Below are 26742 nucleotides of genomic sequence, written 5' to 3' on the forward strand. Positions count from 1 at the left end.
GAGAAGCCCACGCACCGCCACGAAGAGCAGTCCCTGCTCGCCGCAACTAGAGAAAGCCCACACCCAGCAACGAAGACCCAATGCAGCCAAAAATAAATAAATTAAATAAATAAATTTTTTTAAAAAAGAAGCGATGTCTAAGCTGCTGAAGAATGAATAAGAGTTAGCCAGAAAAAGAATGTTGGAAAGAAGAATATTCCAAGCAGAGGATGTACAAAAGCTCAAAGGAGCAAGAAAACATGGCACCTTCTGGAACTAAGAGAAGTGCAGTATTACTGGAGCATATAGTTAGAGATGGGAGGAGCCTGGCGGGTACGCTGGAGCCAGAGCCTGCAGGGTTCTGTAGGACAGAATACAGAGCTAGAGCCCAGTGGAGAGTCCAGCAGACAGTGTGTGGGTCTGATGCCTACGAGAGGGATCTGGACTAGAGATGGAGCCCTGGAGCTGTCCACATGGCGATGAGACCCCAAGCTATACAGACCAGAGAGAGAAGGGAAGGGAGGTTTAGACCATGAGCTATAACAAAATAATCCATAGTGCCTGGTGTCAGACACAGAAAGTCAAAAGGAGGTATAAGGACCTCCCTGGCAGTCCAGGGGTTAAGACTTCTTCCAGTGCAGGGGGTGCGGGTTCGATCCCTGGTCGGGGAGCTAGGATCCCACACGCCTCGGGGCCAAGAAAACCAAAACATAAAACAGAAGCAATATTGTAACAAACTCAATAAAGACTTTAAAAATGGTCCACCTCAAAAATACTCCTTAGGGACTTCCCTGGTGGCACAGTGGTTAAGAATCCGCCAGCCAGTGCGGGGGACACGGGTTCGAGCCCTGGTCCGGGAAGGTCCCACATGCTGCGGAGCAACTAAACCCGTGCGCCACAACTACTGAGCCTGCACTCTAGAGCCCATGAGCCACAACTACTGAGCCCGAGTGCCACAGCTACTGAGGCCCGTGTGCCTAGAGCCCGAGCTCCGCACAAGAGAAGCCACCGCAATGAGAAGCCTGCGCACCACAATGAAGAGTAGCCCCTGCTCTCTGCAACTAGAGAAAGCCCGCACCCAGCAACGAAGACCCAACACAGCCAAAAATAAAATATAAATACATTTAATTTGAAAAAAGGAGGTGTGGATCCCGGCGTGCCGAACTTGGAAATATTACCTACAAACTGTTGCCTCTCCTCCCCCGTCTTGATCCTAGAGCACCCTCTGGAGCTCCCTGTGTAGCAACTGTCCTCCGTGCATTTATTAATTTATCAGCCCTCTTCTCCATCTCACCTGGCCTGACGTGTTCATTCTCACCCACACGGCAGATGTGGGTGACTTGCCCAGTCAGACGCTAGCAGTACTTCCCCTGAGTAACACATCCGTCAACAACAGAGGATGGGCCTGAGGATTGGTCACCTGGAGGTCTCAGTGCAGAGAAACCAGACGCCGCCAGGGGGCACATGGGGGAGGGGCGGGATGGGGGAGGGGTGGGGATAGGGGCTATGAGCCCACAGTGGAGTGTGAGGGCAGCGAGAGAAAGACACGAACCGTCTCAACAGTGGAGAAACAGAAAGGTTACATACATTTCTCTGTTCTATTTCCTAGTGACCTAGATTTACTCGTTCATTCATTCACTCACTCATCTAAAAAAAAAAAAATCAGTGAGCACCGTCAGGCCAGGTACTATGTTAAGTACGGGACATACGATAGTAGACAAGATAATGCACGTATCTCTTTCAAAATCAGGGCATCTGTGGTCCCAGAGGAGAATGTCCCCAATTTAAAAGCATTTAGCTCCTTGTCAGCAAACCCAAACAAATCACTTAATTTCCAGTTTTGAATGTGACCCCAAGTGAGCTGTTTGTTATAAATTAGAAACTGCTGGCAAGAGAGAACAGAGACCAAAAGTTCTCCTTGAAGGGAAATCTAATCTTGATGCCACATTTTAAAATCGATTACATTTGCTAACTCATGCTAAATTAACCACAGAACAAAGGCTTTAATTCTGCATACTCCCGATTCCTTAACCACTTTGAGGCTTTGAAAAAGAATTCATAAAGACAGCTTAATTTGTCTGACTAAGAAGCTGGGAATAACTATTCAGTCTATCAGTATAATTACAGCAACATTAATTTTCAAATTACATACATCAGTGGCGGTAATTAAAAAGAACACATACCTAATATTCACTTGTTTTTAAAAGAGTGTTCTGAAAAGGGCATGGCTGAGATGCGAACACGGCCCGCCTGTGCGGGAGGACAGTGCGGTGTGCCCGCTGGACACGCACTCCTGCCATGTGCTCGCCCCTGGAAGCAGAGCCAGAGAATGTTTCTGCAATGGTCTCCAGCTAACGAAGAAACACAGAAGAAAACAGTCTGCACGATAAAGAGGACTACACGGGCTTAAGAGCAAGATTCCAAATCTTTACTGCTAAATATTTATCCTTTCCAAGACTTTGCTCAGAGTTCAGATTCCTTCATCCAATACACATATAATTCTAGAAGACCAACGACAGGCCAGGCACCGTGTCAGGCCGGTGCTGGGGAAAGAGCATTGAGCGAGTCAGACTGGGTGAGATGGAGAAGACCACCAATCAACCAATAAATGCAAGAAAGGCAATTACTCCAGGAAGAGATGCAGGTGGTGCTGTGGGAACAGGAAGAGGGGAAGGGAGGGGCAGCAACAGGTCTGCAGGTAATTCTTCCAAGAGTTTGATGGCACAATCTATTTCCTTTCAAGTTTAATTTTTACCTTAAAAATGTAAGAATATATAGACATTCAACAGCGAATTTTTTTAAAATGCTCATCCACTCTTTTAGCCTTTTACTGATCCTGACCACAAAAAAAGTAACTGTAAAACACTGTATTTATTCCCAACAGATTAAGTATTAATTTTTTTTTTTTTTTTTAGCCACGCCGTGAAGCATGTGGGTCTTAGTTCCCCAACCAGGGATCGAACCCATGCCCCCCTGCGTTGGGGGTGTGGAATCTTAACCACTGGACCGCCAGGGAAGTCCCATAACCCAGTATTTTTAATTTATCTTTTCTCAAGAGTCTTAAAAAAACAAATCACCATATAAAACCACAAGGATGACAGACAATTTAAAAAAGCAAACCACTTCCCAGACGGCAGTATAGCATGGTAATTGTTGAGACCATGGATTTCAGTATCAGACTAACGTGGTTTTGAACCTGTCTCTGCCATTCACAGGCAGAAAGTCCCTGAAAGTTCAGTTTCTTCACTGAGCTGCTGCAAGGATTGAAGGAAATCGTGCACATAAATAGGAAGGCACGATGGTTTACACACAGCAATGCTCCCGACGGAGGGAAGAGAGATGATGTGCACAGAGCAGTGAGCAATCTGGAAAGGTCCGTCCCCCTTTAACTTTAAACGTCTAATAGTACCCAGTTAATTTCAGCAAAAACAAAAAGATCGTAAGCAGATGGCTTTAGTCTGAAGCTAGCAGCAAAACACCTGGTGGGGACCATATGTGACAACTTGCCGAAATAAAGAGCCTCATAAATTTTAGATATGGGATAAATAACTTTCTACCTGCGGCTGTGTACCGAAAGGTGGCTTATTTCAATTTGCATTTCCTAATGTATGTGTAGGCTGTTTTCGACTTTTGCCAATATGTAACAAGTAACAGGGCTTAATCATCAATACTCCGTTTAAAAAAATCAAAAGAAGCTACGGTCATATACTCGTCAACCATTCATTGGCACTAAATAGTTCCCTAGAGTATCCTCATTCTCTTTCTTTTCTTGGGAAAACACAGCTTGAGACAAGAGGCAGCTGAACCAGCAAGCTCTTCCTATCAACCACAGAACAAAAGTTTCCAAAAGTGGTCCAGTTTCCTGAAAGAGTCATTACTCTTCCCAAAGCCTGATGCTAACACACTTTGACAATCATACTAATTAGAGAAAGCTTTTTGTCAATTGTGGTCCTTAGCTGGATGGTTAATAGTGTATGCTTTTATCTTCAACATAAAGAGGTCTTTTTTTTTTAATTATGTTGTCAGTTGTAATTATAGAAATCTGGGTACAAACGACATTATGGGATCTATCCTGAGGGGCAACTTAGCACAAGGAAGCTCTGTGTTCCATTCTGGCAAATAAGGTCAGCTGGAGATGTTTTTCCTCTAATTTTAATGAACTGTACAGTGTTTTAAAACACTTTTTTTATGAAAGCAACAACTACTCAGTGAAATCTGCCTATAACTTAGTAAGTGGAAATCTAAACGTTAAAAGCATGCTCCATTCTAGTCCTAATATGTTTAAATGTGTAAAATATGAAATATTACAAAAATGTAAAACATAATAGAATAAAAAACCATCCACAAGATTTAAGATTTTAATATTTTGCCATAATTTCTTCAGAGTGCTCTTTATTATTTTAAAAATAAAACATTACAAATAGAGCTAAACCCTACTCCAATCCCATTACCATCCCTCCTCCTTCCTTTGCCCCCAAAAGTAACCACAGTCCTGAACTTAGTACCTATTACTCCTGTGCTTGTTTTTGTACTTCTACTGTATTCATAGGTATCCAAAAACCAGTATACACTAAGATTTCGTCTTAAAACTTCATGTAAATTTTATGTAAATATTAACATACTATATGTAACCTTTTGCTACTTACTTTTTCATGTTTCTAGATTTTATGCTTTTTGTTTTTAGGTTTATTGGTGTTCACACATGTAGATGCAGTTACATGCTAATAAATGTGATTCATTGTTTTTTTATTGAAGTACAGCTGACTTACAATATTATTAGTTTCAACATAACACAGTAATTTGATATTTTTATAGATTACACTCCATTCAAAATTATTATAAAATATTGACTATATTCCCTGTGCTGTACATTACATCCTTGTAACTTATTTACGTTATACCTAGTAGTTTGTACCCTTCACCTATTTTGCCCTGACCCCAAGCCCTCTCCCCACTGATAACCATGAGTTTGTTCTCTGTACCTGTGAGTCTTTTCCTGTTTTGTCATATTTCTTCATTTGTTTTATTTTTTAGATTCCACATATAAGTGAAGACATATTTGTCTTTCTCTTATTTATTTCCTAAGCATAATACCCTCCAGGTCCATCCATGCAGTTTCAAATGGCAAAATTTCATTCCATTTTTATACAAAGAAAACAAAACACTATTTCGAAAAGATACGCGCACCCCAATGCTATACATTATCTTTGTGCATGTACCCTTGTAAACATGTGCCAGATTTCCCTAGGGCAGATATCTAGAAGTGAAGATGCAGGATCACATGGTATGCAAATATTCAATTTCATTAAATATTGCCATATGGCTTTCCTGCGTTATTGTACCAATTTATATTCTCAAGAGTTCCTGTTTTTCCACCCCCTTGACAGCACTTGGTGTTATCAGATGTCTAATGGTTAGCGACTCTGATGCCATGACCTGGTGTTTCATTGTGGGTTCATTTGTATTTCCCTGACGCTAGAGAAGATGAGCATATCTTCATATATTTATCAGGTTTGGGGTCTTTTGGGAAATATCTGCTCGTATCCTTCACCCATGTTTCCTCATTTTCTTATTAATTTGTAGTATTACAAATATTTTTGTATATTTTGGGTACCAACCACTCGTAGTTATGTGTGTTGCAAATATCTTCTCCCAATCTGTGTTTTTGCTTTTTTAAAATTTATTTATTTATTTATTTGGCCGCTCCGGGTCTTAGTTGAGGCACACGGGATCTCTGTTGCCGCGTGTAGGATCTTTAATTGCAGCATGCGGGATCTGGTTCCCAGACCAGGGATCGAACCCGGGTGTGGTTAAGAATCCACGCTTCCAATGCGGGGAGCAGGGGTTCCATCCCTGGTCAGGGAACTAAGATCCCACATGCCGTGCCATGCAGCCAAAATGAAAAAAAGAGTCACTTGGGGCCTAATTGGGAAACTGGATATTAGATCATATTATGGAATTATTGTATAATTTTCTTAGTGTAATAATGGTATTGTGATTATGCAGGAGCATGTCCTTATTTGTAGGAGATACATGTTAAAATACATGATGCCTATAATTTAATTTCAAATGGCACAGCAAAACAAATAAAGGGCATAGGTGATAAATATACAGAAGTATGACAAATATTAACAATTTTGAATTTAAACGGTGTGTACATGGTGTTCATTTTAGTATTCTTCCAAGTTTTCTGTATTTTGCTTTTTTCCATAATAAAAAGTTGTAAAACATAAATTGCATTAACTTTATGGACTGACTTGCAGAAAAGTGTCCTCTACACAGTATCTACAAACTGCAGGGCTTTCCATTTACTTCTATCTTATTTTATGCCCTTCAATAAAGTTGTATAATTTTCCTTGTGAAGGCCTTTTACATATTTGTTAGATTTGTTCAAGATAAATCATGATGCTTTTGTGAATGGTACCTTTTTATTTATTTTTTTAATAAATTTATTTATTTGATTTTTGGCTGTGTTGGGTCTTTGTTGCTGCTCTCGGGCTTTCTCTAGTTGTGGCGAGCGGGGGCTATTCTTTGTTGTGGTGCGCGGGCTTCTCATTGCAGTGGCTTCTCTTGTTGAAGAGCACAGGCTCTAGGTGCACGGGCTTCAGTTGTTGTGGCACTCAGGCTCAGTAGTTGTGGCTCGCGGGCTCTAGAGCGCAGGCTCAGTAGTTGTGGCACAAGGCTTAGCTGCTCCACGGCATGTGGGATCTTCCCAGATCAGGGCTCAACCCGTGTCCCCTGCATCGGCAGGCGGATTCTTAACCACTGCGCTACCAGGGAAGTCCAATGGTACCTTTTTAAAATTGACATGTAGATACTGAACAGGCGAACCACGCAAATTTTTTTTTTCAGAGCATCAAATGATTTAATTACAAAACTTAAGCCACTTATTAATTATTCACCTTCTAAAAAACACAAACATGAGAATAAAATAAACACACCCAAGACTCACTAGCCCTTGCAGGATAGGAAGCAGCCCCGGACAGAGAGCCTGCAAATGTTTTTCCTTATACCTAATTCTACATTTCCTCATGCATTCTAGGGTCCCATGTTTTGACACCTCTTACAGGGGAAAGGAAACAGAAGCTAAAGAGTCATGGACAAGAGGGTCACAACAACCTTAAAGCTATTTGATGCTAACGGCTTGTACACTCTTATTTGAAACTCTGAGAAACAGTATCAAATAAGCATTGTCAAATACCTACTCCTGGCTAACCTTTACTGTCATTCTTTGAAATTGCATCTTTGGGACTGGTTATGTGCCTTCATTGTAGCTGTTGCTTATCCCCAAGCACAAACCCTAAAATTCATACACAGTCTCTAAGTTCAAGTACAGAGGTTTGTTTCAGGACAACCCCAAGTTGATGTAGTGTTTCTTAATGTATCTGTAGTGTCTAGTGGGTGTCACCCCTTGGACAGGCTGGCCAGACGGCAGCACGATGTGGGGCCCACATGGTCAACTCTCCTACTGGCCCATTTGCTCCCTACTTTATCTGGACACCGCCCCACAGTCAACGTTGAATTGTGAAATCAGTGATGACCTTGGCCTGTCTTCACTCTGAAGTTGTACTCTTATGTAACTGAATCCAGTTCTTCACCATTAATTCAATGGAGCTTCCAAAACGTGTCAGGCATATTCTTAGGAAGCATCCTGGGATGGGGCTGGAGGGTCCTGGCTTTCAGGCTCTGGAGGGGGTGCTGGCACAGCTTCTTTTTTCTGGGCTGCCAGGAACTCACGAATTGCTCGTTCTATCTGTGGCCTGAAGATGTGGTTTAGCTTGGGATTCACCACCTGGGAAATAATTCTGTCCACTCCAGCTTCCAACATCCCTGACTGAACCACACTCTGCCTCAGACCATTTCGCAATTGGTTTTTGTTCATCGTAGGATTCCACTCCTGCTTGTCCAGATGTGTTGACACAAAATTATCCACTTTCTGCCTCAGGTTTTGGTAAGCTGGCTTGGTGTCCACGTCGGCCAGGCAGTCCCGGCGGAAGCTGTCAAACAGCCCCCGGCTCTTGAGCTGCTCCACGATGAGCGCGATGAGCTGCGGGTCGCCGGGAGGCAGTGAGGCCGGGTTGATGGGGCCGCTGCTCCCACCGGCTCCCGTCGCGCCTGTCGTCGCCCCCGCCGAGGCTTGGCCGGCGCCGCCGCCGCCCACCGCGCCGGTGCCCCCTCCGCCCCCGCCGTCCGCCATGGCTGCGCCCCGGGCCCGCGAAGGAGACTGAATACGGATTCCTCTCAAGGACAGAGAGCCTGGGTCGTGTAGAGGTGGCCGAGGGGCCGGAGAAGGAGGAGGCGGCGGCGGGGGAGGAGGAAAGGGTGGCGGCGAGGACGGCGGCAACGGCAGCTTCTGAGGCAGCAGAGGTGGCGGTCCACGCAAATGTTTTGATGATTTGTTTTAATACCTGCACTCCCTCTTTAATAGCAGAACTACCCAAAACAATTCAAGTAAGCCCAAACTCAAACCTTTGCAGAGCCCCTGCACAAAAAAGCCTCATTGTTTAATGAGCTGCTGCCTCCACATCACTGCTCAGATCCAGCTCCTCTCTTACGTTCTCATTCCTGCCACTCTTGTTTCTCGACCCTAATGTGTGTCCCTGCTTCCTCCACAACTCCCAAACTTACATAGTCAGATTAAACTCCTACAAGAATTTTGATCATGCTGTGTTCTTGATCAAATCTCTTCAAGAGCCCTCCAAACTGAATGAATATGGCAACTGTGGTAGGCAGAATAATGGTCCCCCCAGACCTGTCTATATGCTGGTTCCTGAGCCTGTGAACAAATGAGGTTCCATGGCAAAGGAAAATTAATGTGGCAGATGGAATTAAGGGTGCTAATCAGCTGATCTTTAAATAGAGATGATCTTAAAAATCTTTAAATCCTGGATGATCCAGGTAAACACAATGTCCTTGTGGAAGTGGGAGAGGCAGGCAGAAGAGCAGAGTCAGAGGGAGACGTGACTACAGAAGGATGGTCAGAGAGACGCAGTACTGCTGACTGTGAAAATGGGGGAGGGGGCCATGAGCTAAGGGGTGTGGGCAGCCTCTAGAAGCTGGAGAAGGCAAGGAAACGGACTCACCACAGAGCCTCCAGAAAGGAGCACAGCCCTGCCGACATCCTGATTTTAGCCCAGTGAGACCTTCTGGACTTCTAACCTACGGCAAGACACTATTACTGTAAGATAATAATTTGTGTTGTTTAAAGCCGCTAGAGTTTTTGGTAATTTGTTACAGGCGCAGTAGAAAACTAATACAGCAACGTATTCCAAAGAGGCTTAGATTCAGGGTGAGACGTTACATTTTTGCCTTAAGATATATTCTTTAAAAAGAGTTTATAGGGTTTCCCTGGTGGCGCAGTGGTTGAGAGTCCACCTGCCGATGCAGGGGACACGGGTTCGTGCCCCGGTCCAGGAAGATCCCACATGCCGCAGAGCGGCTAGGCCCGTGAGCCATGGCCACTGGGCCTGTGCGTCCGGAGCCTGTGCTCCGCAACGGGAGAGGCCACAACAGTGAGAGGCCCGCGTACCGCAAAAAAAAAAAAAAAAAAAAAAAGAGTTTATAATCTAGTTTATAATTCTGTTGAAGGAGATAAGGAAGGGAGATTTAATATGTTGGCACAGACGAATGGAATCAGTTCTTCACTTCCCATTTGATTCTCAATCTTGTGCAATTTCTTATTCCGTTGGTCAGAAGCCAGAAGAGAAGAGATACATGGCACCCTGAACTTAATTGAAATTCTATTTTTCAAAATTTTTACTCATTTGTTTCCCCTGAAATAAATATTCACCACACACTATGGGACTCTGGTCTATTAGTGAAAATAGGACTCAGTAGTATAAAGAAGATTACTGCTTTTGAACCTCAAAGCAAAATACAGTATGTTACTCACTAGGATTGCTATTAGCGTCTGGGGCAGGTCAGCTCTTTCCTGTGTGTGACCGTTCCACAAGCTACTGGACATTAAGCATCCCTGGCCCCTGCACACTAAATGCCAGCTGACCTCCCTCCCAGGTGACCCCGTGTCCCTTGACAACCAAACACACCCCACGTACACTTCTAAATGCCCTCACCCCGGTCCAGAACTACCCACGGAGTGTTAATTAACAATGAATCTGATCTACTTATGGCAACTTGCCTGGCCTGTTCTAATAAAACTCACTAATGGTCTTAACACACGATTCCAGCAGAATCAGGAATATTTAAGGCAATACAGTTTATAAAGTAACATAATGAGATGATTGGTGCAAAGAACAGATAATGGAAATAAACCGGAAACGTTCACTGATTTAGGAAAATAAAAATAGCTGTGGCCCAACATTTGACAAACCAAGAGAAGATATAAATCTATAAATCTGTCATTTAAATAACACCAAAAAATAATCAGAGTCCTAAGGCTTCTTAAGAATCTCAGACAGCTCCCAGTATTTTCTAGGACTGTGACTGGGCCTGGCTACTCGGGCATCTCCAAAAGACCTTACCCTTTATTTCTCACCAACCAACTATTAAGAAACTATACAGGGACTTCCCTGGTGGTCCAGTGGTAAGACTCCTCGCTCCCAATGCAGGGGGCCCGGGTTCCATCCCTGGCCAGGGAACTAGATCCCGCATGCATGCAGCAACTAAGAAGTCCGCATAGCACAACTAAAGATCCCGCGTGCCGCAATGAAGACCTGGTACAGCCTAAATAAATAAACATTAAAAGGAAAAGAAAAAGAAACTATACAGAGCACTTCTTGCTCCTTCAAAGTGTAAATATGTATTCCTTTTTTAAAAGATAAAATCAGTGCTTTGGATCTACAATTTTGGTCATTATCTTGCTGGGAAACAAATTAATTTGTGAAGCCAGCTGTGAGGGGTCTGACCATATGCCATGACTCACTGGCACAGAATCAACCTGAAAAGCTAAGAATATAAGAAGAGCAGGTTTTACCAACTGCTCAGGATATGCTCTTAGAAAAAACTAAAACAGCTCGTAACCCAACAGAAATGAACCAAGAAACAGTAACACGTATAGTTTCCTCTGTTGGCTTATTTCCAGCTGACACTGCTCAGCCGAATGGCATCTCAACTTAAATTCCTCTGCTCCCTCCAAAAGATTTCCTCTAAATATCTTTCCATAGAAGGTGCCAAGGACAGTCTGCTGAAAAGAAAGGAATAAAAAAGTATTTGTCATTAGCCCAGGAGAGGAGAAGAGAAGCGGGTGGAAAATGGGCCAACAAGAAGGACTTACTGGACAAAAGTAGGTGTTCTCCACGATGTGATGGGCCACCATGCTGTTCTCAGCAGAGAGAGACATGATGAAGAGCAAAGCATCCCGGGCCTGCTGGCCTACAGTCCCCTCCCGGTGAATGAAGGGAATCAGAAGAGAGAAGATGAGGAAGTTGGCAGCCCCTTGGTCCTCGCTAGTGTGGAAGAAGAGTTCCAGGATGGATGGATCTTTGGCAAGAATGGAACAGAGCTGATTGAGCAGGACAACCAGCTTCCCCTCCACAGTGGGGGTGGTTGTTCCTGAACAAGAGCTCAGCAACATCATCAGGGGCTTCAGGATGGGCTTGTGATGCAGCAGAGGCTGGTGGGACTGGGTGATCAACATCTCATACATCTTTAGCTGCTCCATTTTAGTCTCATCAGTAAATTCCCGTCTCAGACTCCAAAGGAAGAGTTTTTCCATGATGTTCTCAGAGACCACAAATTCCAGGATTGGCCCCATGGCAGCATCCCTGGCTTGCTCTTCAATCAGCAAAAAGAGCATGTGTTCTACATAGTTCTGTACAGCACTGGCCTCATCTGGAGGGATGAACCCATATTTTGCCTGGGTGTTCTTCAAGGGGTCATGCTTCTCTAAGATTTTCACAACCTGAAACCAAATCAAACATGTGTCATCCATCTGATGTTTATCATAACCACAAAAACACACCACTGCTAATCGTACCAAATCTTCATGGAAAATGTAAGAGCCATGACCCCCAACAAGATGCATGTGAGCATTCTGTGTCTCCCTCTCATGAGAACAAAATGAAGGGGTTAAACTACAGAAAGAAGATGTCTGAAGTTGTTCATTTGTCATAGTGACAAATGTTGGCAACCTAAATGTCAAAGAAAGTAATATGGTCATGTAAATTAAGCTACATGCATTCCTGGGCCTATTATTATGAAGACTATTAAGCAAAATGAAAAATAAAAAACCTGTAAATGATATGCCAGATGAAAAAATAAGTCACTTGTATATAGTTAGATCCATCATTATCAACTATGTCAAAAACACGCAAGTGAAAAAAGACTGAAAAGAAACATGGAAAAACAGTAATCGCTTTTGTGTTCAAAGTAATGACAAGTTCTTAAATTTTTTTCTAAACTGTCAAGAATATAATTCACTTTGTTATAAAGCAGAAACTAAGACACCATTGTAAAGCAATTATACTAAAATAAAGATGTTAAAAAAAAAGAATATAATAGTGCTTTTAGGGACTTCCCTGGTGGTGCAGTGGTTAAGAATCCACCTGCCAATGCAGGGGACACGGGTTCGAGGCCTGGTCCGGGAAGATCTCACATGCTGTAGAGCAACAAAGCCCGTGCGCCACAACTACTCAGCCTGTGCTCTACAGCCCGCATGCCACAACTACTGAGCCCGTGTGCCACAACTACTGAAGCCCATGCACCTAGAGCCCGTGCTCCGCAACAAGAGAAGCCACCGCAATGAGAAGCCCGCGCAACACAATGAAGAGTAGCCCCCACTCGCCACAACTAGAGAAAGCCCACGTGCAGCAACAAAGACCCAATGCAGCCAAAAATAAATAGATTAAATAAATTAATTTTAAAAATAATAATAATAGTGCTTTTAAATTTTAAAATACACTAAATAAGTAAGACTACCCGTGTTCTCCTACAAATAGAGTTGATTTGGAGATTTCAGCAGCGGGACACAGCTCCTCAATGCCCTTGACAAAATAATAGCCCTCTCTCCTCTACCTGGGTTGGCACCCTCTTCAACCAAGCATGCATCATTAGGAAGGATGAAAGGAAACAGATGAACAAGTGACACGTACCTAGCAGAATCCCCGAACATACAGCATATGTTGAAATTTTAAGCACAAAGAGTTTGAATTGTGCATTTTTTTAAGCCAGAAAAAAATTTTGAGATAACCAATTATAAAATAAAGCCCTAAAGCACAGGGTTTCTATTTGGGGTAATGAAAAAGTTTTGGAAATAGTGATGATGGTTGCACGACATTGTGAATGTAGTTAATGCCATTGAATTATACACCTAAAAATGATGAAGATGGCAAACTTTGTTTTATATATATATATATATATATTTTATCACCAAAAAAGAAAAAATCTATTAACTGTAAAAAGTAAATAAATCTCATGTGACAGCCCAGGTGTTTCTCTCCCTTACCACTGCTGGCATTTGAACACTTCCTAACTCCCTCTGCCCATCAATACTTAATTTCTACTTTGCGACCTGAAAATTAAAACAATTTTATATCTCAACCTCCATTTAACTTTATGACTTGGAATTTCTACAATAATATCCATTCAATTTACTTCCTTTAAAGTATATATACATGTTAATTTTTTAAAAATCAAACATTTTATCAACATTTTTAACTTGTTCCTTTTTGCCTTTCTGAACTGCATGTTCTGTGGAATATGTTTAATTTCTGCCATACCCTCCCAGCCCAGTTCTAGGACATGCTGTTACGTGTTCTGGTATTTAGGTTATAGAATTTTTGCAAGTCACTGTGGAAGCTGGCAAAGGTACAAGGCTATGTCAGCATTCATGAGCAATGAGGGAAATTTATTTCTCAGGGAAAAGTCTAAGTTTTTCCCCTGGCAGAAGGAGAAAAAAGGAACCTTTATAGACTAGGCTAGTATATCCTTATGAATAAGTAGATTTCCACAGAATCTGTAATCTCCATCAACTTCCATTATAAAATTAAAAATACTGTCAGGAAAAACATCACCCCAACACCCCTGAGTTGACAATGTCAACGAGGAAGCCCTCGGTTAGCCACTACCCAGGAGGTACACGGCCCAGTGACTGGTGGTCTGGGTCTCCCCACTGGCCATCCCCTCTCCTTGGCTGCGCGCGGACTGCAGAGTGCCCCCACTATCCCCCAACCTCCAAGAAGCCCTCCACGACTCCTCGCAGGCCTGAGTACCTCTCTGGCAGAAGTGCTGGGACCTACTGTGCTCCTTTCCCTTGGCTCTGGCCTTGACATCTCACAGCGTGGGGCTGCAGTACCACATTTGTCCAAAAGGGGACTCCACCTCAACACAGCATGCTCTCCAGCCCCGAAGCCCCAACTTCAAGGCTCTACATTCTGAAGAACAGATTAGCTCTACATTTTACCAGTTCTATAATTTCAAAGTCCACATATTGAGTTTACTTATGAGAGCTATCTATACAGTTAGGCCTCGGGGTAGAAATGTAATTATACTTGTCATGTGTGCTCAGACTGTCTAAACTATCTAAAATTGGGACTGTGCATTATACATTGATAGTGGCACAGCAAATTAGCTCAATCTTTCTGGAAAACAATCTGGCAACATGTAACAGAAGCTATAAAGTCGTTCCTGCCCTTTGACTTGTTAATCTCACTTTGGGGAAAATGCCAAAGGAAACAACACAAAATAATTTGTTTTAAAATGTTCATGCCAATGACATTTTCAGTAATGAAAAATAAAAATATTACTGACCCAAACGGTCAAGAATAAGAGAATTATAATCACGATGTTACATCACTATACACTAAAGCTATTAAAAATAAACACTAAGTGAATCATATCATTACACGCCAATATATACAAGAAATAATTTAAGTTAAAAACTAAATATATTGATAAATAGATGTATGATTAGAAGTGAGTCTGAAAAGATACAAATGAGATTTTAAGGTTAATTAGTCCTTCTTTCCTGTAAATTGATCTAATAAATAAAAACAAAGTAATTTTGTACTAATGTCTAAGAAAAGGATCAAAACACGGAGTTAAAAACAATAATTCTCAGAAATTCCTAAGCAATATAAATTTTTACATATGCATAGGTATTTATACTATATGCATGCCTGTAAATATTTATAAAATATCTAAATATATATATGTAATATAGACCAAAACTATTTACATGATCGCAAGCTACATTTTTCTCATGAATTAATCTTTACTTATTTATTCAAATGCAGTCCTCTGCAAAAAGACCTACTTTTGGTGGGGGTGGGGAGGGCGGTGGCTATGAAAAACCTAAAAAAGATTTCATTCTGAGATTTTTATATGGAATGTAAACTATTCAGCAGCTTTTAAAATGAAGCATCTCTCTCTACCCCCCTTTATAGAAGCTCTTCTACTCCGCCTTCCGGGTTCATGGGCAGAGAAACATGAAAACAGAGCTGTAATAACCCACCAGGATAGAAGGTTTGTTGATCATTTGGAACACAGCCCTTTACTCATTCCCGTCCCTGGCCTGGAGGTTTTCCTGCCTAGAAGATGGGTGTGTTACAACCAGGGCCTGTGAGTCATGGAAAACACAACGCTCAGCAAAGTGCTGATTATGCCTGTTGCCACTTGTCCTTAACCTCCCTCCTTAGGTGTCAGGACCCTCCCAGGCCACCTCCCTCTCCCTTCCAGGCAGGCACACCCATGACCTGCTTTTACAAGTGGGCTCTCCAGGCCCACACCCTGGGCCTGGTTCCCATCCTGACAGGGAATGCCTAGGAAACTTCTTGGCTAGAGCACAACTGGCATTGAAGTGCCAAAGATCTTCTGTTATGATGTCCCAAGTTAGCTGCCCAGGTGGTGTCACGGTTCTTTCAGTTTCTGTAAGCTGATTCCTGATGTGACCTCGATTTTTCCTTATTCTTTCCCTTGGGTCCTCTTCTCACATCGCTCCCACCGAAGTCCAATATTCCTCGGCCCCTGATTTCTGCTTGCTGGGATCTACTATGATCCATGATCTCACGCTGCTTCCCCAGGCCTGGCCCACTCCTCTGATTACCCTCTATCTTATACTCTCAACCTTCCCTCTGATTCCCCAGCTCTGGCTGCTTCTCAGCTATATACTCTCAGGCTCAGGGATTCAGTTAAGGGGAAAAAACACAATTATGGTGGCTGGAGAGATACAAGTAGGAAAATACAGTTTGCAAATATTTCCTTTACTGAACAATTTCCTTCGTTAGGCTAAATAGCATTTAACAAACTGATCAACCCCCGATAAACCCCACGCTCATTAAGTTGCTCATTAAGTATGTAAGCCAGCTGAGATCAGATACAGCACTGTAAATGGTTTACCAATCATAGCTAGGCATTTGTTGATCTACAAACTTTAACATACATAAGCTGGTGTGTGTGTGTGTATATATATATATATATGGATCATGAGCCTAGATCACATATTGTGACTCTAAAAAGAAAAAAATACACAAAAAATAAAGAAAAAAGAAAAAGAAAAAAATACACAAAAAATCAATAGTGTGAACAATGGTATACAAATTATCATCTGACCAATACAGCTAAATTTTAACCTAACTTCAAAGTCATTTGACCTATAAATATGAGGGTCATTGGAGATCAATAAGATGAACAAATAGCATATTTCTTTCATTAAGGAATATCAGCTACTGCTATCCTTAGCTCCAATGATGGGCCCCCACCACTCAGTGATAATGGGCCTGAATTTCAAATATTCACAAATTCTAAATAGGAAGTTCAAATGCTTTCAGAATGAAAGATATACATAAATCACATAATCACACCACAAGCTAACAAATTATTATTCTTCAGGATAAACACAAGTGTTTCTCTGATGGAGCTTTGACTCCATCTGACTATCATTCTATGTCTTATACACATGCATATATCAGTAGATGACTATTTATACTACTTTGGTTAGAGCCTAGTTACTTCAAGGAAGTCACGTGAGTACAACCCATACTTCCAAATCCTTTGGAATGCTAATTTAAAGTGGCATTGTGGAAAAAACCAAGTTCCTAAGCAACATTTTCCATCACACAGAAGAAGGACAGGATTTAGTGATCAAGCCAAATTCCACTTAATGTACCAAATTAACTACAACAAAAGTACGTTTCCATCCAGTTCCTGTTTATTACTTAGCAGCTGTGTCTTTCGATTTAGGGTTATTTCCTATACACCTATTCCCATGGGAGACCTTTACGGAGTCATTTCTTCTCATATTAAGATAACGGCCTAATAATATATGTGTACTTGCAGAACTTGGTTAATGTCAGCTCCAATCCTGAACTACAGAGATGTGTCTACATCTGGAATTAAACCTGATAAAGCAGAAACTATACATGCCATACTTCCTTGGGACCAAAGTAGTCTAGTAATTACTCTAACACAGAAACATGGTAGGAGCATCAATCAAAATAACATAGTCAAAAACAAAAAAAAAAAAAAAAAAAAAAAGGGCTTCCCTGGTGGCGCAGTGGTTGAGAGTCCGCCTGCCGATGCAGGGGAAGCGGGTTCGTGCCCCGGTCCGGGAAGATCCCACGTGCCGCGGAGCGGCTGGGCCCGTGAGCCATGGCCGCTGAGCCTGCGCGTCCGGAGCCTGTGCTCCGCGACGGGAGAGGCCACAGCGGGGAGAGGCCCACGTAAAAACAAAAACAAAAACAACAAAAAATAAATAAATAACATAGTAACCTAACCCTTAAGTTAGGTATATATAAATTTTTTTTTAATTTCAGTATCAGGGGAGGGACTGAAGAGTAATGATATATGTAATAATATTTCAGAGAACCCTGTAATTCCAACCACAGTGAAAACAGACTTATCACCGAGCATACAGTGGGAGAGCTTCTGACTTCTCATATTCAACCACTTTAGAGTCTGATAGAGGCACAACTCCATGCCCTGGCCCTCTAAGGAAGCATAGCTTTTGTTCTGCTTTACTTTCTACTGTGAAGTTTAGAGCTACTTGAAAAGCTGAGAAGAGAGACACACATTTTTTAAATGTTAACAAACATCACTTTACTAAGATACTGAGAAGGTTAATCAGAGTTCCGTAATATTTTCTAACTTTTCATCTCTCAAAGACTTCATGTAATTTCTCTCTGTCATTTAGTCCATGACAAGGCACAGACCAAAAGAGTGAAGATGAAGAGAGTGAGGGAATGAGTGTCACAGGGAACAGACTGGAATGCAGATCTCAAAGCCATGTATAAGTGCCCTTTGCATTTTTAATGGAGTCAGGCTACTTGGACCTCTAACAGGTTACCATACATAGGACATATTGTCTATTTTTTATTATTGTAGGAGGACATTTGACTTACTTAATCCAGATGATTCAGTTTTTTTCTCATCCCCGTCCCCTTCCAAGAAGAAAAAGGCTACTAAATCCACTAGCTTTTCTTTATCCATCACCATTATTCTACCTGAACTCTGAAATGTTCTTAGCTCAAAAAATTGTATAATAGCTTGTATTTGGAGGCTGAGGGTGGTAAGGAGAAGCTTTGCGCCATTAACAAGCACACAGAAATGTGCATTTCCAATTGATTTTTTTTCACCTCTGTTCTCCTGGCTTTAAGAGCAGACACCATTTAGTACATAACTAATACTGATTCGGTATGTGAAAGGAGAGGATAGAGAATGAATAGAGCAAGGGCCATGAAGTTTCACAAAGTAAAAATGTGCCATTAAGGATACCTAGTGTGGGACTTCCCTGGTGGCACAGTGGTTAAGAATCCACCTGCCAATTCAGGGGACACGGGTTTGGTCCCTGGTCCAGGAGTATCCCACATGCCGCGGAGCAACTAAGCCTATGCACCACAACTGAGCCTGAGCTCTAGAGCCCGTGTGTCACAACTACCAAGCCCGTGTGCTGCAGCTACTGAAGCCCGTGCTCCACAACAAGAGAAGCCACCGCAATGAGAAACCTGCACACCGCAATGAAGAGTAGCCCCCGCTCACCACAACGCAGCAGTGAAAGCCCACGCGCAGCAATGAAGACCCAACACAGCGAAAACAAACAAACAAAAAGCAACAACAACAAAAGAATACCTAGTGTGTGTGTGTGGTGGCGGGTTAGTTCACATGGCAATATACTTGGGCAGTTTGTTATCTGATGGACCAATGCTTCTTACTTCTTGCTCTCTCTTCCATTCAGAAGAAGCAAAGGCGAGAGATAAAAACAACAGTCTACTAGACTATAAACCGTTCTTATAGACTACTATAAAAATTAAACATTCTCGGGGCTTCCCTGGTGGCACAGTGGTTGAGAGTCCGCCTGCCGATGCAGGGGACATGGGTTCGTGCCCTGGTCCGGGAAGATCCCACATGCCGCGGAGCAGCTGGGCCCATAAGCCATGGTCGCTAAGCCTGCGCGTCCGGAGCCTGTGCTCCGCAACGGGAGAGGCCACAACAGTGAGAGGCCCGCGTACCGCAAAAAAATAAATAAATAAATAATTAAACATTCTCTTTCTCTCCCCGACCCCCTCCTCTGAAGATCACTGATCATTAAATGCAAGTCTAAGGTTCTTACTGGTAGCAATTTATAGCAAATGTTTTAATATTAGTATATGTCTTCCAAGTCTCCTAGCTCTTCTAAAGTTGCATTAACCAGGCGGAGGGATGTTCTAGGCAGAAAGAAGAGGAAGTGCCTAAGGCAGAGAGGCATGAAACAGCACGAGGTGCGCTGCCAGGAGAGGGGATGGCTAGGAACTCCAAGTAATTTTGCATTTCTGGAGACTAAATGAGAGACAAGGAGTGAAAGAGGCCACAACACAGAGCCCTATCTGCCATCCTGGCCTGTAGGTGGCCAGAAGCCACTGAAATGTCCGACTACAGGAATGCCCCAGACAGAATCTGGGTTTTAGGTTCGCTGCTCTGTCTACTGCAGCACAAGACGGCACCTCAGAAGACAAGAGGACGTACAGGCCAGAGGCTACTTCCTAGAGCCTGGATTCTCCAATGTTAACTATTCCTGGAGGTCCACTATAGAACTATTCTGAGGATAACGTGAGAGCACTGGACCCAGGGACCGGTTTGGAAACTCAAATGCACCACTGGGCCACTCAAGGTCTCTCCCCTGGCGACCCCCCCGAATCTCAGACTGCCTCAGATGGTGCCTCAGATGATGGATGGCTGTATAACCAGCTGTCCCTGACAGACTGCCAAGTGTAGGTGGGTAAGCGGGTATCCTTGACCACCACTCAAGGTCTGAAGTAGAAGCTCCTAGTGAACAGTAGAACAGAACCTGCCGAATATATGTTAATTATGCTGAATTTGTACTGAAGTATCCTAACAAACAGAAGCACTTTGGACACCACTGACTTTTGCTGCCTTCATTTTCCCTAACTTCACATCTGAAAAAGCATGGTACTTGCCAGCTAATGGAACACTTTGGTAAATAGAATGTTGTCACCCAGTTCTGTCTACACATTTCCTACAAGCCTTACAGTTTTCTTGGGTTGCCTCAGGGGAACCCGGGGGCTACGTCACACTAGTCACAGAAGTTTGTGTCAGATTGTAGCTCATTTCCCAGTCCTCTGCAACTGCTCTTCATCCGCCCCCAGCCTGAACAACTCACAGCAAAGCGCTAATGCATGAAACTCCAAAAACAATAAGTAGCCCTTATTTCTATCAGCTGAAAGTCTCATTCCTTACCTCAAACTTAGCCCCACAGCTCTGCCTTGCCCTGACTTCCTCACCTTTTTTATTTCTAACCATCCAAAAAAGGCAAAGCTGAACATTTGTTCCTAACACCCCTTCTCTAAAATGTTCTTTTCCTTTCTGTCATCAAAACCTTCTCTTCCCACAGTCAAGCTAACAAAATCTCACTTCCTGGATTTCACAGGCCATTTCCATCCATAATAGTCCCTTCCCTTGACTTAATTCCTGTGATCAATATTATTCAGTTTATAATAATGTATCTCACGTTGTCATCCAAACTAGCTTATACATTCCTTAAAAGCACAAAGGAAGGCTTACACATTTCTACGTCCCACCTGTGACGCCCACAGTGAGGTAGTTGAAGTTTGGGCTCAGTAAATCTCCATTTAACAATACAGTCGGTCCTGCATATCCGCGGGTTCTGCACCTGCAGATTCAACCAATCATGGATCGAAAATATTTGGAAAAAAATTTCAAAAAGTTCCAAAGAGCACAACTTGAATTTGCTGCACACTGGCAACTATTTACATAGCACTTACATCGTATTTACACTATTCACATAGTATTTACACTGCATTAGATATTATAAGTAATCTAGAGATGATTTGGAGGATGTGCAGATGTGCGTAGGTTATATGGAAATATCATTTTATATAAGGGACTTGAATATCCACAGATTCTGGTATCTGCTGGTGTCCTGGAACCCATCCCTCACAGATACCAAGGGACGACTGTAATCACATTGACATCGACATGAATTTCTTCAACCAGTATTTTTATTCATAAAGGTAACAGTAAGGCCCTCAAGAGCCTTTGGAACCAGAGAGAGACTGAGGGCATTTTCCAGATTTATTTAAAAGGAAAAATTAAGACTAAAGGGGTAAGAAACTTGGCCAAAGTTAAAAGAAATGGCTGAAATGATAATGAGACCAAGAGTGTACCCACTTTAGGAAAGGACGTGTTTAATAAACTAAACCCCAATCCCTCTGATAAAGTAATCCTTACCCTCAACTCAATATTTTTCTGCATTAAAGAGAGGGTGGTATGCGTCAGCACTAAAGTACAATGCCAACGGTAATTACTCTAATTATCTGGAAAATTCCTGAATTACTTTCTTCCCATTGCTAAAGCAGATGTGCCCTTAATATCCAGAGCAAACCCATGAAGACTATAACAGTAAAAAGTCAGAGAAGGGGAAATGCATAAGAAAATCTTGGAAGCTTTACACTGGATACTGACAAGAAGCCACACAGTGTAAATGACCCAGAAGCAGAACTGATTTTGTTTTTGATCTAAACTGTGTCCCCTTATAATTGCTGTGATTTACAGGCTCAGTGCTTTAACCCATGGGCTGTTTCCGGCCACAGGAAGGAACTGGGTAGTCATTAAAAAACTGTCACATAAATAGCCACTTACCAGCTCACCTGGGGAGTGTAATGCTGTACAAGTAGTAAAGAACCCCGATTTTATTTATTTTACTACTTGGAAACTCCCTGAGGAAAGGGGCGAGCTGATAAGTTTCCTGACCATTCAACCCTTAATTATCCATACAAGCAGATCAGAGAAGAGTCACAGAGAAGTCAAAATGAATAATCAAAAAAACTTTTATAATCAGCTTTGTAATGAATTCAGATACTTCCAGGCACCTTCTTTCTTTAAATGAATAGGGACCACCAGCCTGAAAAATACTAGAGCACAGAGGTCAAATACGCTGGTCTTGGTTGGAGTCATGGGACCAAGGTCTCAGTACTTGATTGGAAACTCACTAGTCGTATAATCTCAAGCAAGCTATTTAACCTCTATAATTTTCCATTCCCTCATCTGTAAAATGAGGAAGCTAAAACCAACTGCCTTACTGGTTTGCGGAGAAGATTAAATGTAAGGTATTTGATGTATTCGGCACAACACTTGGCAAATATTTAATAAATTTGTATTTTAGTATTGGTAGCATTTAAGGACTGAATGGAAATAAGCAGGGAGGAGGGAAAGAAAGAGGATATACTCATGGTCAAGTGTATTGCAAAGTGAAGGACAAGTCACTTGAAGGCCAACTGCTACTCTTATAAAAATATCTGAGGAACATGCATGTCCCCTAATTGCTTTCATGAAAACCAAGGTTTTTAACCATTCTAGGAATGCAAGCAGAGAAATTTGCTTTTCTTCCTACCTGAAAGGGTTTCCTCCCTATGTTTTCCAGAAGCCCACCTGTCACACAGGTTGGGAACTCTGGTTCAGTGCAATAGAGGCTTCTAGGGCTACCTAACCAGCAAAGAAGGTGGAACTCATACATTACCTGCGCCCAGTGGTTTTTAAATACAATCATGCATGTTTCTGGGTCAACTCCCTGCAAGCTCACAGCCTGCCGGAGTTTGCCTTCTGTCGCAACCGATGACATCATAAGCCTTCAAAAACCAAATGCTTCTAAGTCATATTTAATTTTCATGAAAATTTGGTAAGCAGTCACTAACTTTCAAGTATCACAGTAGAAATGTAACTTCTTCACATTTCATTGTCACCTTCGAAACCTGTAATGACAATAACAAAAAAGGCATCCCATTACATTCATATATTAAATAGGACACTGACTTAAGTTAAAATCAAAACACAGACATTCTCAAAGTCCAACACGGAGCAAAATATCAACAAAATAGACATTTATACTCAACCTGAAGCCTTTCTTCTGTTTTCTCTCACTGTGCTATTAAATATACAAAATAATGATGCTACCAAAGCTACATGAATAAATTAAACAATTACTGGATTTATTCTGTCCACTATCACCAACCACAACCTCCTAGATTATTATTCTATATCACTCAAATCTAGTTTCCAGAAGCAATAAACTACGATAGCAATGTTAGTGGTGTGTAGAAACACCCAGAAACAGGAAAATCGTTAGTTAATAGTGACTGAAATAAATGGCTTGATGTAACTTAGGGGAGTTATAACACAGCACCCAGACTCCTGGGTCCAATAATACCGATTATTTTAATCAATAACTGTCATAATGGAATTGAAAGCATTCTCAGTCATTTCGTGGCTACAACCTAAGTTAAGGTTTCCAGCTTTCCTGAAAAATAAGAGAATTCCAAGTAACCTTGACAAATCATACAGAAATGATCCATCAGAAACAAGAGAGTGCTTACTTGGGGTGAGGACAAGGCAGCAGCGCACCTATCGATGAAAAATGAGTTATGTGGACAAAATATGAAGCAAGCCTGACCCAACAGGGCCAGTGGGGAGAAAAAAAGATACTGAGGTCACAGAGTATACAGGCAATGTGATCCAGTTGTGTGGTGCTAACTCTCTGACAAAAGCACTAAGATACTGGTATTATTATCTTAGATTCATCAGCCCAAAAAAGGACTGGGGACAGTTCAAAACGTTATCTGTTTAGTGTACAGACTAGAGAGAGTTCAGAGAAAAGTAATTACATTATAATTACCAGAGCACTGGAAAACAAAGTCCATGATAAAATTTCCAGACTTGTAGTACCAAAAGATTAAAAAAAAAAAATGAGGCTATATTTTCAACTGAGTAACTAACATGAAGGGTATTACAAGGAGAACACTGATCAACTATTCCTTCTATAAACAATAAAATGTGAGAGAGGGGACTTCAGGTGATGATTCAGGTTAGATTTATTGATCAAGTTCTTTGTGGGAAGAGAAATTAAACACTGGAAAATAGTTAAAGGAATATTCAAAACAAGTACTTCTGTTGGCGTAGAAGACTTACCAATCAACATTAAAAGATCTTTATAATAAATTTTAGTACATAAGAAAAGAAAACATGTAAGAATTAATAATTTTGGGGAAAGAAACATTTCTTAAGGAGAATGATGGGGGATTAAGGTGTGTGGAAAGAGGGAAGCCTCTTAGAATGAGGACTGCATAGATATTGTAAGTGAAACAGTTTACATGTATCTTTCATGACTATGTTTTATTATGTAAATTGGTGAATTCCCCAACATATAATTCTTAATAATACAAATGTGTTGTTTTCTTTTTTAAAAAATAAATTTATTTATTTATTTATGGCTGTGTTGGGTCTTCGCTGCTGCACACAGGCTTTCTCTAGTTGCGGCGAGCAGGGGTTACTCTTCTTTGTGGTGCACGGGCTTCTCATTGCGGTGGTTCCTCTCGTTGTGGCTCGCGGGCTCTAGAGCACAGGCTCAGTAGTTGTGGCACATGGGCTTCGTTGCTCTGCGGCATGTGGGATCTTTCTGGACCAGGGCTCAAACCCATGTCCCCTGCATTGACAGGAAGATTCTTAACCACTGTGCCACCAGGGAAGCCCAAATGTGTTGTTTTCAATAAGACATTGTCCATTACCAACATGGCCCTTTGCCACTGAGACGCACGTTACACTGCGCCGAACTGGTGTTTTAAAAATCAGGAGTGTCTGCCCATGCACGCAGAGTATGTGTTCCCAGTCACACACACACACACACACACACACACTCCCTGTGATCCTCCCGCCACTCTCTTGACCTCACTTTGGTTCGCAGGCTAGCCCTTCTAGACGGTATCTCATTGTGCAACCCTGTTTTAAGTGATAAAAGATAAAACAGGGCTTCCCTGGTGGCGCAGTGGTTGAGAGTCCGCCTGCCGATGCAGGGGACGTGGGTTCGTGCCCCGGTCCCGGAAGATCCCACATGCTGCGGAGCGGCTGGGCCCGTGAGCCATGGCCGATGAGCCTGTGCGTCCGGAGCCTGTGCTCCACAACGGGAGAGGCCACAACAGTGAGAGGCCCGTGTACCGCAAAAAAAAAAAAAAAGAAAAAGAGATAAAACAAGTTCTGATTCAACTTCCTTGTTGTCCTAAACACTATATTTCTTTGAAAATGTCAAGGTCTCTTATTCAGATGGTGTAATGATAATAACGAAGAAAATCAGAGTGTTTGGGTTTATCCCAGAGGTTGAAAAAGTAGAAGACTCTCTGAGATGCCTTCCAGCTCTGGGATTCTCAGATTCTTCTTCGAAGGTATGAAGGGAACATAAATCATGCCAATTGCCTCTAAATCAAAAATAGACAGATGCTCTCTAAGATCCTTCACATTAGTTCTCAAAGGGACTTCACATGCAGTCTTTTCAGACAGTGAGACCGCAGTACAGACAGGATAAATTTCTTAGCTGAGGCCAAAAACTTACAAGTCAGTTTTGATGGAGACAGAAATGTCTCTGGACTCCTAGTCCAGTGTTCTTTCTAGAAACTGTATTCTCCTCGCTCCTGGCTATAATCCCTAGCCCTAGTCCCCTTAAGGAATCTGTATCTTCTCTGAGAAAAGTACATCTCCGTTGATGCTTATCCAATCATACTCTTGAGGCAGATGCCTGAAAAATCTAAATATGCCATGAATGTAGAAACCACAACATCGAGAGAACCTGGGAGAGAAAGCAGAGGGGGAGGCAAGTCCAGCAAGCCACGTTTGGGAAGCGAAAAGCTATTGCAGGAGACCCTGTCAAAGAAAACACCACCTCAGCACCCAGAAGCCACTCTCTCTCTCGTTCCCAGGTTAAAGTGGTAAAGCACTGGCATGTCCCCAGGGCAGTGTGAAAATGAAAGAGATGGTCCATAGTCATGAGCGATGTTTAAGGACCCATTTCCTCAAGCACGAAGGTTTTCAACATATTTCTGCATTTTCCTGTTATCAGCCTTTCCTTTTTCCAATTCCAAGCATTTTACTTAACTCTCAGACAACAGCTAAAAATCCCAAATGAAGAAAACAGAAGGACAATACTAAGCAAGAGGCCGTGAGCAGGCAGGAGAGGCTGCAGGTGCTAGATCGTGTGCTTGTGGCATGTGGCATCGCTGGATGTCACCGCTTCTTGCCCTCTGCTCTCTTCAGCCTAAGGCATCTGAAGTCGGGAATGGCTAGGGTAAAGCTTGCTGCTCTTGGCACACATGCAGCCTGTTCTGCCCATAAATACACACATGCACATCAACTCGAATTTCATGCCTGACAGAAAGCTCTAGAAATTGTTTAGCCCCTAACAAGTGATTTTTTTCCTTTCTTCAAACAAACCACCACCAACAAAAAATACCCAAAGGACTCTTCCCACAGTGGTTGCATGTGGTATTGTGGTACGGTTGTTGAGGTTTTTGGTCTTGGGGGGAAGAGATGAGCTAT

General features: G+C 42.3%; 2 protein-coding genes across 19 annotated transcripts in view; both read right to left on the reverse strand.

Moving 5' to 3' along the window:
- Positions 1 to 26742, reverse strand: part of FHIP1A (FHF complex subunit HOOK interacting protein 1A) — a 277537-nt gene that overhangs the window by 87740 nt on the left and 163055 nt on the right. For 15 of the 17 annotated variants that reach the window (XM_073805506.1, XM_073805502.1, XM_073805510.1 and 12 more), the window contains 2 exons: positions 22904 to 23135; positions 11213 to 11839 (listed from right to left, as the gene is read on the reverse strand). In XM_073805506.1, the coding sequence (XP_073661607.1) occupies positions 11213 to 11839; positions 22904 to 23008 (732 nt within the window). In that variant the 5' untranslated portion in view covers positions 23009 to 23135. The remainder of the gene's footprint in view (positions 1 to 11212; positions 11840 to 22903; positions 23136 to 26742) is intronic. The other 2 variants (XM_073805508.1, XM_073805509.1) reach the window with 1 other exon arrangement.
- Positions 6819 to 11345, reverse strand: LOC117312434 (biorientation of chromosomes in cell division protein 1-like). Of its 2 annotated transcripts, XM_033857295.2 has the most exons (3): positions 11213 to 11345; positions 7815 to 11122; positions 6819 to 7617 (listed from the first exon to the last, which is right to left on the reverse strand). In XM_033857295.2, the coding sequence occupies exons 2-3, from the start codon at positions 8174 to 8176 to the stop codon at positions 7533 to 7535; spliced, it is 447 nt and encodes a 148-aa protein (XP_033713186.1). In that variant the 5' UTR covers positions 8177 to 11122; positions 11213 to 11345; the 3' UTR covers positions 6819 to 7532. The 2 variants fall into 2 exon arrangements, with proteins under 2 accessions (XP_033713186.1, XP_033713185.1); XM_033857294.2 differs by having other exon boundaries at positions 6819 to 11122.

The sequence above is a fragment of the Tursiops truncatus genome, chromosome 5 (genome assembly GCF_011762595.2).
Source record: "Tursiops truncatus isolate mTurTru1 chromosome 5, mTurTru1.mat.Y, whole genome shotgun sequence".
NCBI classification, from domain to species: Eukaryota; Metazoa; Chordata; class Mammalia; order Artiodactyla; family Delphinidae; genus Tursiops; species Tursiops truncatus.

Bases quoted from the DNA above. Each gene is read 5' to 3' on its own strand.
- LOC117312434 (XM_033857294.2), bottom strand. From the start codon at position 8,176: ATGGCGGACGGCGGGGGCGGAGGGGGCACCGGCGCGGTGGGCGGCGGC.